General features: G+C 41.9%; 1 protein-coding gene across 2 annotated transcripts in view; it reads left to right on the top strand.

The window, feature by feature from the left end:
• The window catches only part of Mttp (microsomal triglyceride transfer protein), a 59,071-nt gene extending 52,193 nt beyond the window's left edge, over nucleotides 1–6,878 (top strand). For both annotated transcript variants that reach the window (XM_013505400.1, XM_013505401.1), the window contains exons 17-19: nucleotides 2,149–2,273; nucleotides 4,220–4,390; nucleotides 5,672–6,878. In XM_013505400.1, the coding sequence (XP_013360854.1) occupies nucleotides 2,149–2,273; nucleotides 4,220–4,390; nucleotides 5,672–5,843 (468 nt within the window). In that variant the 3' untranslated portion in view covers nucleotides 5,844–6,878. The remainder of the gene's footprint in view (nucleotides 1–2,148; nucleotides 2,274–4,219; nucleotides 4,391–5,671) is intronic.
• Nucleotides 6,879–12,694: the final 5,816 nt, after the last annotated feature.

Raw genomic sequence — 12,694 nt, 5'->3', positions numbered from 1 at the left:
TTTAAGGGGGGGTTAATGGGAACATATCTTTGTTGTAATAAATATTTTTAAATTAAACTTTCATTGTATATTTTCACCATATACTTTGATCACACCTTATAGAAAGATCACTTGGAAACTGTCTGGTTACTTATTGCAATTTTATATGTATTCTCTAAACTTTATTTTTCTTTTCAGTCTTCCAATATATTGTCTACCATGAAAGATTGGTATAAGGATTAAGTGAATTACCCAATGCAGAGCTTTAGGCATACAGTAAATGCTTTAAAAATTTAATTTATGCATCTCAGAAATTAAACCACTGTACTATGTGGTTTAGTTATTTTTATAAGAGAAAGAGTTGCTCTTTCTTCTCTTTTTAAGAGAAAGAGTGGGTCAGTGGTCTATCTTCATAAGGTGGTACAAGAAAATTCCTTTGTAGCTTTGTATAAGACTTCTCCCATGCTCCCTTTGTATAAAGAAAAGGAATCTTCCCAGAAAGTCATAGTGCTCCTCAAAATTACCTTGCAGTGGAGATGCAATATATCTTCTTACAGAGATATACTGTCTGACACCGTAAAGTGCACTTTTTTGTGGTACTTACAGTATTTTGACATCTACTTAATGTTTTATCAATGAGAAAGTTAAGGTCTACATTGCAAGTCCCTGGTGATTCTGCCAAGATTATGATTTTCAGGTTGGGAAGTGAGGAGAGGCTGGGCATGCAGTCCCCATTGCAGTGCACATGTACTGCATCTGACTGTCTTGGCCCTGTAATTCATTGGTATGTGTTAGCATCTGAGGATGCCTCCCATAGTTTTGTCACTTCCAACACATTAGCTGTGAGTTGTGTTCCCTCACATTAGCTGTGATCCGTAGCACAGCCCCTGTGCTCTGTGGCAACCACATTTCTCTCCTAGACTGCGTGTGACTCTTAGGATCCTTCGTAGTGCCTCCTAATGGATCCTGAGCATTGCACTGTGTGGCCCTGTCTCTGTGATTCCACCTCACCCTGAGTGTCCTTCAGAATGAAGGTAGAGCCATCACTGCCACATCTGCTTGTACGCTTGCTCCTAGTCCAAACTGTGCATCTGAGATTTCCTGCTATGCTGTCTGGAATTCAAGGAGACCAACACTATCCTTTCCGGAAAGTGAAATCATGTCATTTCTATGTGGCAAGCGTATGGCTCATTCTGAGTAGGACAGTTGAGTAACAAAGTTAGTCATGCTGGAAGTTACCAGGAACTTATGATCTTTGGGGGAATATCAAACTAAAGATGCTGAGCTTTCCCCCAGAATTATTGTCACACTTAACACAGTCCCTAGGCAATCTGATTTCCATCCAGCTGAAAATGTTTTGGCCAATATCATCCCACCTAACATACCTAGAAAATGTAAGACATCAAGACTAAGTGGAGGCAAACAGCACACAGCAATGAGTTTCAAACAACTCTAAAATTGCTCAGGATGGACTGTGTCTGTTAATGATTCCTGTGCTTCTGAAAAGTGTGGTTGACTTTGTGTTGGATCTGTTATTAAGCCACAATCATTTCAGATGTAAGAGGGCAGGGTGCAAGGCTAAAGTAAATGCTTGCCTCCCTCTCCTGCTCTGTTCTGGGCTGCTGCTGGAATTTGTACATGGCACCAGAGGTCATTGTGTTGTTGCTTTGTACTTGTCAGAAGGGTGCAATGGTCTGTATTTGAGGGGTGCTGAAGAACCACCTTGTCCAACCCACATCCACAAAATAAAATCTCAGAGGAATCTTTGGTGGAGGTGCCTTCACTTTCTCTGGTGCCATGGTTCTCAATTTTAGAGGAATCTGGATCACATGAGCACTTATGATAGCACAGATTGCTGGGCCAACCCTTAGTAGGTGTGGGAGCCTCTGAAGGTTCCTGGGGATGCTGATGCTACTCCTTAGAGGACCAGACATCCGGGACTGTTTGCCCCACAGCAATTAAAGGAAAAGACCCTTCACAATTGTGCACTCACTTCTCTAGTGTCTTCATTAACTTAGCAAATTAGCAGAGTCTGCATCTGCTGATTAAGATGAGGACAATTTTCCAAACCTAGTGAAGGGCTCTTGCATCCACCTAAGTCATTGGAGTACCCATACCAATTGCATTGTACTTACTGTTATTACCCTTTTTTTTTTTTTTTGGCTTTAGGACCTTCAGTTGCAATCAGGACTAAAGGCCAACATAGAAGTCCAGGGCGGTCTAGCTATTGACATTTCAGGCTCGATGGAGTTTAGTCTGTGGTATCGTGAGTCTAAAACCCGAGTAAAAAATCGGTAAGCATATCACATTCAATACTCTATATGTAGAACTGCAGAGATATGTTCTGGGAGTTGCTTAACCTTTGGATTTTTCAAAGTCTATGTGATTTTATTTGTAATCATGAAATCATAGATTTGGAGGTGACCATGGGAAGCCATTCTGACATAGCTTCTTAGGAGTGGGTCAGGTATTTAGTACAAGTCCACTGAGAATCTTCCTGCTTTCAGAGACACAAATAGACCTTAGGCCAAAGAGTGAGGGGCTCATCTTCTCTTGGTGTCTCATGTTAGTGGTCAACAGTGCTGTCAGGAAATTTTACTTTGAAGCCAGTTTGTTAGCCTACTTCCCCTATTCTGGTTTAAAAGCTTTCTTCTTTTGTTCTCTTGAGAATATCATCTGTACAGAATCAAAGCCTTAAGTTCTCAGTGTTCTTATGTTTTTTTCCTTAGCATTCGTTTTTCTGAGCCTGTTAAGTTTTTTTTTTTTTTTTTTTTTTTTTTTTTTTCTTTTCTAACCCAATGAAAATGTTTTGCTTGAACAGAAACAACATCTCTGAACTAGAGATAATCAATGTAATTATTCTTTTTTGTTATAAAATTGAAGAAAATGAAATAAAATGTATTTTTTTTTTTACCTCTTGGATATTTGAAAACCTAATGGGCAGAAGTGAGATAACAGTGATATAATTTATCTTATTCATTTTCAACTATGTGTGAACCTACACAACACTCAAAAGGTGGCATATTTAATGTGAAAGATTACACATAGTAAGACTAAAAGGAACCAAAAAATGAGAAATGGCGTTGGACATCAGAGTCAGTAATAAATTTGAAGCTTTCCAGTGACTATATCCTTTTCTCTTTTCAAAATATTTTCTGGATGGAAGTTTTCTAAATTACTTTGAGGATTCAATATAATCATGAAATCATATACTCCTCTGTACAGTTTGGAGACAATATCAACAACAGTGACAAAAAAAAATCTGGGCATTTTAAAAGAACACAATATCCTTAGGAAGTTATCAGTATCCATATTACAAATAATCTATCTTCCATCTCATTATTCATTCATTCATTTAAAAAACTATGTCAACCTTTTGCTGACCAGAAGACATTAGAATGTACTGTAAGAGATTCAATGATTAAAACAAACTCTGACCTACTTTTATACTTTCAAAAACAGCAGAGGTGTTTTTAATTTGCACAGCAAAAATCAGTACCTCTTTTAAAAATTAGGAACATGTAACGCTAATTGCGGGAGTAATTTCCCATTGTTGATGAAAAGTTTTTTCTTTGGTATAAAGAATTACTTAGAGCAGCCCTAAAGGTGAGCCTTCTCCATCTTTGTTGTCATTCAAACCCCTCTCACTCCCCACCAGTCCCATCCAACCAGTTCTCTGCATGACAGGGGTGAACCTCCTTCCTGTCCCTCCTGGGGAGCCAGTTGTGCATGCGCCGACTCCCTCCTGTCCCTCCTGGGGAGCCAGTTGTGCATGCGCCGACTCCATGGGCAATATCTCAGTAACCACTCTTATACCTCTGGAGTGTAATGAAGTGGAATTGAAATAGCCACCTCAAAGCTAAAGAAATAGTTAACATGAAACTTGTTAGTAACAACAGTTGTCATCTTGCTGAGTTTATACTTCTTTTCAAGATGACTCAGTTTTTTAGATGAGTTCCAAGTATGCTTTCTTGTCGGGCCTTTGGATGCCATGCCAGACAGCGTTGTGCCTGGTAGACACTTTGTTCCCATCTGTAGACTTGGAAGCCGGGGAGGGATACCTAGCCTGGCCCATCCCTGGCTCCAAACAGGTCTGATTGCAACAGGCCTGAGCACAGCTGTACATTTCTGAATGTTTCCTTTTAACCTGTCAGTGTCATAGATCGAGGCTCTGTGAAATTATATCAGTTAGGCCAGCCCACTGAAGTGTGACACCCACAGGTGTTTTTCTCAATCTTAGGGTGGCTGTGGTGGTGACTGGAGATGTCACGGTGGACTCCTCTTTCGTGAAGGCTGGCCTGGAAGCCAGGGCAGAGTCAGAGGCGGGCCTGGAGTTCGTCTCCACAGTGCAGTTCTCCCAGTACCCCTTCTTGGTCTGCATGCAAATGGACAAGGCTGACGCTCCGCTCAGGTAAGATGGAATTCGGGGGATGGCCCAGGACAGCACCCAGCTCAGCAGGAAATTATATTCAGCTTTAGAATAAAAAAATAAATTAAAAAATACAGAAACCAAGTAAAATATGACTTTTCTTTAAAGGAATAGAAGAATAATCCATAAAACTAAGAAAAATCAAGTAAAATCCTCAAAATCTCCGAGGATACCAAGCAAATCCAACGAGTTCATTCGATACTAAATCAAATCATATTTAGCCCAAGATTACTTTCCAAGGAAACAAAGGGACTTGATTGACTACAGAAATTGCCTATTTGCTCTCTGGTATCTCCACACAAATCAAAGCACCTGGCCACCCATTTACCATGGCCTAAGGACCCAGTGAATTTATCATCCTTATGTATCACGTACAACAGTGACTTGACTTCTGGTTTAAGTTTGGGCTCAAGGTTGAGTTTGGGATTGTGGACACATGTTAGTAGAATACTCAAGGTCTTAAAAACCAAATCTGTTATTTTATCCATGTAATTCGCCCTCATCTCTACTGTTTACACTGTGTCCTCTGGCTCTTGTAACCATCATGGGTAGCAGTGCTGTCCCATGGAGACAGGATGCTTTCAGTCTAGGTGGCACTGCCTTTTCAATAGCGGCTGCTGAGGTCTCCTTGACACTTTCTAATCCTAAGGTACAGGAAGCCACTTCTTATGTCATTTCCTGTGATAGCCCGGCTAGAGCTGAGTACTCTTTAAATGTGCTGACACTTTATGATGCGTATAAGAAAGGCATCAATAATGTAAGTACATATATGTTATTTTTTTTTTACAGAATATGTGTGGATTACAGTTGTCACTAACTTACATTACCACATCAAGAACCAAGTTCCATAAATGCATTTTTTGAAAAAAAGAAAAGAAAAAGCCTTTCAGCGGTCAAAATGGCTGGACACTGTGCCTCACTTACTTGATTCATAGCCCTAGGATTGTTTTCCTGGCCACATTCTCAGCAGAGGTCTGAGCCAGGCTTCTGGAATGAGAGGTGCAAGGCACAGCCAGGCCTGCAGAGTTAAACAGAGATGAGAGAAATTCAGCCTTCATCCCCAGGATGCTAAGTCAGATCCACTTTTAGGCATGTGCTGTATTAGCATAGGAGTAGGGGGAAGAGGAAGACCACCCTCCCTGGTGCCAAGGTCCTTGGCACTGGACCCCTTTCTAGAGCCTCTTGGAATCGGAGCTTCAGGAGCACATTGAGAACACTTGTCATGTGGGGTGACTTAACGTGTGTGATGTTTTGGTCATGCAGGCAATTTGAGACAAAGTACGAGAGACTATCCACGGGCAGAGGCTATGTGTCTCGGAAGCGAAGAGAAGGCCTCCTGGCTGGCTGTGAGTTGCCGCTGCACCAGGAGAACTCCGACATGTGCAACATGGTGTTTGCCCCGCAGCCCGAGAGCACCTCCAGTGGATGGTTTTAAAAGCTGACCAGTGACATTTCACTCGAAGTTTCCCCCAAAAGGGACGAGATGTGATGTGCCTAAGTACTTGCTCTCTGAGAGCACGGTGTTTACATGTTTACCCATATTTAAGAGTTTTGTAAAAAGCTAAGAAAAGCTTCAGTTGATTAGACCTGGGCCCGCTCGGCTCACAGCCAGTGTCCCTTCGAGTCATCTCATGACACTTCCTTCATGTGACACGGCAGCCTTAGTTTCCCCGTGCTTTCTCAGCTCCCCTGACCACAGTGAAAATAGTGCTGCTCTAAGAAGAAACCAGTGCTCGCTGACAAACAAACCAAAAACAAAGCCGCCCACGCAGAAGAGTCTGATTTTGTTTGAATAACTTTCAGTGTATAGAAAGCCTTTGACAGAACCTTAAGTATGGCTTAATTTCTAAAAAACATTGCCTAATCAGGGGGAGAAAAGGCTATGTTTTCTTTTCTTCTTTTTCTTGGGGGCAGTGGGTGCAGGGAGAGGGTGGGTATAAGCCTTTTAAAAGGATTTCATTAGCCAACCTCAAGAATTAGTATTTATGCTTCTGTTATTGGTTTTGTCAAGCACTAAGGAGGAGGCACACAGAACAGGCCATGCAGTGAAGCCTTGGGCCCCACCAGGAACACTAGTATTGGCACATGGGGTGAGAATGCTGGCTCCAGAACCACTGTCTGCTCCTCCTTATGCTGAATCTTTTAGACTCCAGTGTGGCCGCTGGCCTTATAGGGCACACCCATGTGTGCTTCATGGCATGATAGCCAGTGCTTTTACAAACTGGTGAATTTGGATTTTAAAAATATGTAATCAAACAAAGAGTCTCTTTATTTGTATGAATTTAAAAAGTTGTGTTTGGATATTTTAAAATATTTATTAATGAAATGGATGTGTTCACTGTGATAAATCCCAAAACAAATGACAGGTGCTCCTTTGCCCGTTAGACACACACGTGATGTGGGAGTTTAGCCACCATGAATCCCTGCACGCTGAAATGACAGGTGATAAAATAAATGTGTGAAAATTTTACTGAATGCTGTCCGTCTTTCATTCCTGTCATGGCAGATTCAAGGCCACCCAGGCTCTCCGTAGACCCAGGCTGGCTGTCACTGCTGTGTCCCTGAGGAGCGCAGGGAGGCTGCGGCATGCCAGAAGCAGGGTTTGCCTGGAGGGTGTGGGGAGGGCACCACACAAACTGAGGGCCTCAGCCCAGTCCTGAGCAAACCACTGGCTTTGTAAAGTGTGAGATAAAAGTTCCATAAAAGTGACAACCAGGTGCCCTACACATCAGCACTTTGCCATGTCCCCCATGGGCAGAGAAGCCTGCCCATCCTCGAGACTGCAGAATTTAGCCACCCCAGCAGGCATCAGAAAAGCAGGAAATCAGGAGTTTAGGACAAGACAAATGCACAAGGTAAAAGCACAGCAGCTACAGGCCCTAAAGACCCAGCCTGACCTTTGCTGTCATTCCCTGTCCCATGCTGCAGTTCTGCCCGGGCAAAAGTGGCTCCCTGCTTCTCCAAATCCAGCCACTGTTAAGCTCATACTTATGTAGAGGTTATCATATGCCAGGTATTTTTAAGCATTTTACACAGGCTAATTTAATCCTCACAACAATCACATCTAATAGGCAGTATTATTTCTACACTATAGATCAGCAATTTCCAAAAGAAATATATAAGGTGAACCAAATAACTTTAAATTTCTAATAGCTGCAGGCCAGGCATGGTGGGGCACGCCTATAATGCTAGCACTCTGGAGGCTGAGGCAGGAAGATTACCATGAGTTTGAGAACACCCTAGATTACATAGTAAGACCTTGTCTCAAAAAAATTTTGATTTCTAATTTTAAATTCCAATAGCTGCATTAAAAAGTAAACAAGAGAGATGAATTTTAATAATGTGTCATATTTAACAGTATATTCAAAGTATTATCATATCAACATGTAACTAACATAAAGTTATTAATGGAATATTTTACTTTGGGGGGAAGTAGTAAGCCTTCCAAATGTGACATACCTTAATGTACACAGCACAACTCAATTTGGACAAACCAATTTCAGGTATGTAGCTAGCATCTAATATATAGAATATATCACACTGATGGAGAAACTAAGGCACAGAAAACATTTAACTTCCCTGACAGAAGGCATTTTCTCACATAGAAAATAGTAGAGTATGGATTCAGATATAAGTGATCTCACCCCCAGAACCTGCACTCTGAACTCAGTATGTTTGCTAGATCTCTTTGGTTTTCAAAGATTGCTGCTAAAACATACAGATGGTAGATGTACCTGTCAGCTTTTCACGGATGGGGCACAATGCCCAAACCCTGCAGCTTACGAGAGGAGAGGTATAATTTGGCTCAAGTTTTCAGTCCAGTGTTGCCCCGGGGTGGGGGGTGTGGTAGTTAGGGTGGAGGGACAACTTGGTTGGCTCTGAGATCTGCCCTAGGGACAGGATGAGCATACTCTAGGTGTGTTTAGGGGTCACAGCACCCTGGCCTTGGGGTCACATCTGGTCCCTGGCCCCTGTCTCTCAGGCATTGTTCCTTGCTCTGCTTCCTGGCTGCCAGGAGCCAAGCAGTTTTACTCCACCACACCTCCCACCATGACTGCCCCACTTGAGTAGCTGGCAACATTTTCTGCACTGTATAGGGTATGTACTCCTTTCACAATAGCATCCCAAAAATGGAATACTGAGGAATCAATCGAACAAAGGAAGTTAAAAAATCTATACAATGAAAATTACAATACTCCGAAAAAAGAGATAAAAGAGGATTTCAGAAAATGGAAAGATATTCCTCGCTCATGGATAGGAAGAACCATCATTGTGAAAATGGCCATACTCCCAAAACTATTATACAGAATTAATGCAATCCCAATCAAAATACCATTAGCATACCTCACCTATCTAGAAAAAACATTCCTAAAATTCATCTGGAATCAGAAGAGACCTAGAATAGCAAAGGCAATCTTGGACAACAAATGCAAGGCAGGAGGCATCACAATCCCTGACTTGAAATTATGCTACAAAGCAGCTGTGATGAAATCAGCATTGTACTGGAAAAAAAAAAAAAAGACCCGAGGGTCAATGGTACAGATTAGAAGATAAAAACACAACTACAAATGCACTCAGCCACCTTATCTTTGACAAAGGGACCAAACATGTTCACTGGAAGAAAGATAGCCTGTTTAATAAATAGTGCTGGAAAAACTGGCTTTGCACATGTTGAAGACTAAAACTAGACCTATGTCTGTCACCATGCACTAAACTGCAGTCAAAATGGATTGAAGATCTAAATATTAAAGCAGAAACACTAAATCTAGTGGAAAATAAAGTAGGTAGAAATCTTGAAGACATAGGGGCAGGCAGAGAGCTCTTGAACAAAAAACAAACTGCACAGGAAATACTTGAAAGAATCAACAACTGGGATCTCATCTTATTAAAAAGCTTTGGCACAGCAAAAGAAATCACCAACAGAGTGAAAAGAAAACACACAAACTGGCAAAAAAAAGTTTTATCTAACTATCCCTCAGACAAAGGACTTGTAGCTAGAACATACAAAGAACTAAAAAAAACAGAGCCCCCAAACTCAAAGACCCAATCCAAAAATAGGCATCTAAGAAGAATACATACTTCTCAGATGAAGAAACAAAAATGGCAAATAAATATATTGAAAAGTGTTCAACATCACTGGTCTTTTGAGAAATGCAAATTAAAACAACACTGAGATTTCATCTCACTCCAGAAAGCATGGCTATCATAAAAAAAAAAAATTGACCCATAACAAATGCTGTTGGAGTTTCCCAGAGCAGTGTGTACTTTTATCTTTACTCACACCCTCTTTTTCTCTTTACTTGGCCCAAGCTCACTCTGCAGAGTTGGCCTGTAGTTTTCTTCCCTGCTGCCTTGCTCTCTCAGTTTTCACTTTTACTTTCTCAAATAAACTTTGCACTGCTTTTTCCTTGTTTCATCCAATTCTTTGTTTGAGACAAGAAAAACTTGGACTCAAACTCTGGAAGGATAAGAGAGCGACTCCAAACCTGGTAACATTTAATTAGGAGCCATGTTTAGAAGCAAGCTACCAATAACATTCCATTTTCTGATGTCCTCTTCAATGTCCTTTTTCAGAGTTCTATAGTTTTCTTTATAGAGGTCTTCCACTTCCTTGGTTAGGTTAATTCCTAAGTAATTTTTTTTAAAACTGTTGTGAATGCCATTGTTTTCTTAATTTCATTTTCAGCGAGTTCATCACTGGTGTACAAGAATGTTATTGATTTTGTATTTATTTTCTGTTATGCTACACCGCTGAAATTGGATGTGTTTGTTTCATTCCATTGCCTAAATGTCGGCATGGACTCCAGTGCAATGTGAACAGAGCCCTGGGGACTACAGAACAGGAAGGAGGCCCAGATCACATGGGCATCCTTGCAGCTCTCTTTTTACTAAGTAACATACTCAAAAACAAGCGAGAACCTACTAGAAAGCTTAACACATTTAGGAGCCGTGTTTAGAAGCAAGCTACCAATAACATTCTATTTTCTGATGTCCTCTTCAATGTCCTTTTTCAGAGTTCTATAGTTTTCTTTATAGAGGTCTTTCACTTCCTTGGTTAGGTTAACTCCTAAGTTTTCACTTAGGAATGAGTTGGAGCAGTATGCTCCAAGCCCCCTTCATCTCGGTATGTTGGGGGCTCCTCAGCTCCACAACTACCAACTAAATCCTCAGCTCCACAGCTACCAACTTCACTTAGGAACACATGAATGCTCCTGGCTCAAGGAGGGAGCATAGACCTGGCACTCAGAATCTGCCCCACGTTCCTGCTCCTTATCAGTGTCCCTGACTCCTAGGAGATGGTGGCAGGGGAGGGGAGGAAGACAGAGATCTGACCTCAAATTTCAGTCCACTGCTGAGGGAGTAAATGCTCTTGGACCTGTGTGATGATTATCTTCACTCCACTGTTGCAGGACTTGTGGAGATGAGGTGTGTGATGCAGATCCCCACACAGGAGCTTTCACTGGTGTTTGTTACAGAGGAGACATTGTAAGCAGTGCGCTTATCAGGTGGCAAAGGGGTTTGTCTGCACTTCATGTCTCCTTCCTCCTTGCAAATAACTATAGGTACAGTGGTGTTCTCTTCTCTGATTCTCAGGGCTAGTGCAGTGCAGCATGTACACAATTCACTTCAGCTTCCAGCAATTAGAGGAGGAACATACAGAGATGAAGGGGGCTTGGAGCATACTGCTCCTGCTTATCTGAAATTGTACCTCTTAGGGCTGGGGATTTAGCTCAGCGGCAAAAGCGCTTGCCTGGCAAGCGCAAGGTCGTGAGTTCGGTTCCTGGTACCGGAGAAAAACAAAAAAAAAAAAAAAATGAAATTGTACCTCTTCCTCATACTGCTGCTATGTAAACCGTTAAACCTCTTGGCTTCTGCACTGGTATAATGTGCAGCTTATTTGTCACTTTCCCATTGTTGGGACAAAATTCCTGACACCCAGAACTCAAAGGAGGGAGGATTATTTTGGTTCATGGTTTCAGTGGCTTCAATCCGTGGTTGGCTGGTTCCAGGGTAGAAATGACACGGCAAACTGGCCTGGTGTAGAACAGCTGCCTACCTCATGGCATCCAAGAAGCAGAGAAAAGGAGAGGAGTAGGGGTTGGGGAGGGGACTCCACATCTGTTCCAAGCAGGCCCACCTCCTAACACATATTTAGCTCAGTGGGTCAATGAACACTTGAATATAGCACCTCATAATTCAATCACCTTTTAAAAGCCCTACCTCCAAACATGAGGCTTTTGAGAGATACTCTAAATGTAAACCATGACAAGCTGAAAAGCATAGGTTGTTGTGAAGATGAAATAAGGTAAAAACAAAGTGTCTAGCACCTCCTAAGTACTCACAACTATCAACTTTTGTTTTTGTTTGTTTGTTTTTCTTCCAGTACCAGGAATTGAACTCACGACCTTGCACTTGCCAGACAGGTGCTTTGCTACTGAGTTAAATCCTCAGCTCCACAACTACCAACTTTTAATATGCATCCCTATCGCACTCGAGAATAAAGCAGGGTGAAACTATTTTCCAAACTTTTACTCATGAGCAACATTACCAAGAGGAAAGAAATATCTTCATGAGAAAACATGAACAATCCTAAAATCTAGTCATAAAATAGATGATTCCCAGACAGAGGACTCTCGGACAGAGGGAAATGGTAGCCTTATTGAGAGAGAAGAAAATATGAGAAGGCTGCACTCTAGCCCTTCTTCTGCCCTTTCTTGGAACTCGAGTAGATGGCTGTGATGTATACAAGTTTCTGCCCCTCCTGGTCACCATCTCCCTCATTGTCAGCTTCTTTTTTTCTTTTCAAGGTCCATATAGGAAATAAGGTCACTGCCTAGAACCAAAGCCAGATAATTTGAGGAGAACTCAATAAACTTTATAAAGAAATAGGCAGGATACAGGGAAGCTCTTGGGGTATCATAGCTCCCTGAGGTTCATGTCATCAAGGAACCTGGATGGTCCCAAGAGCCATAGACCTTTGGCAACCAGAGAGCACAGACTGTGTGCAGCTCTGGTCCTGCATTAGGGACACAGCTGCTACCATTATCTCCATTCAAGAGCACCAGGAGATGAATATCCCAGCTTCAACTTCTTTGCCCCTCTATCTGCCTCCCCTGCAACACAAATGGGAGAGAGTTGAGTAGTCTGGAGGGAAAGATAGAAGAGACACTGTCTGAGCTGGTCTGATGGGCCATCCCTGCAGTGTGTTGACATATTTAAGCATCTGTCTCACACAACAGGGAAGGTTTGTTAGATCAAGAAATGCTGCCTCACCTCAACAATGAA

The sequence above is a fragment of the Chinchilla lanigera genome, unplaced genomic scaffold (assembly GCF_000276665.1).
Source record: "Chinchilla lanigera isolate Chin_1 unplaced genomic scaffold, ChiLan1.0 scaffold00095, whole genome shotgun sequence".
Classification (NCBI taxonomy): Eukaryota; Metazoa; Chordata; class Mammalia; order Rodentia; family Chinchillidae; genus Chinchilla; species Chinchilla lanigera.
This window is presented reverse-complemented; position numbering and strand designations above follow the sequence as displayed.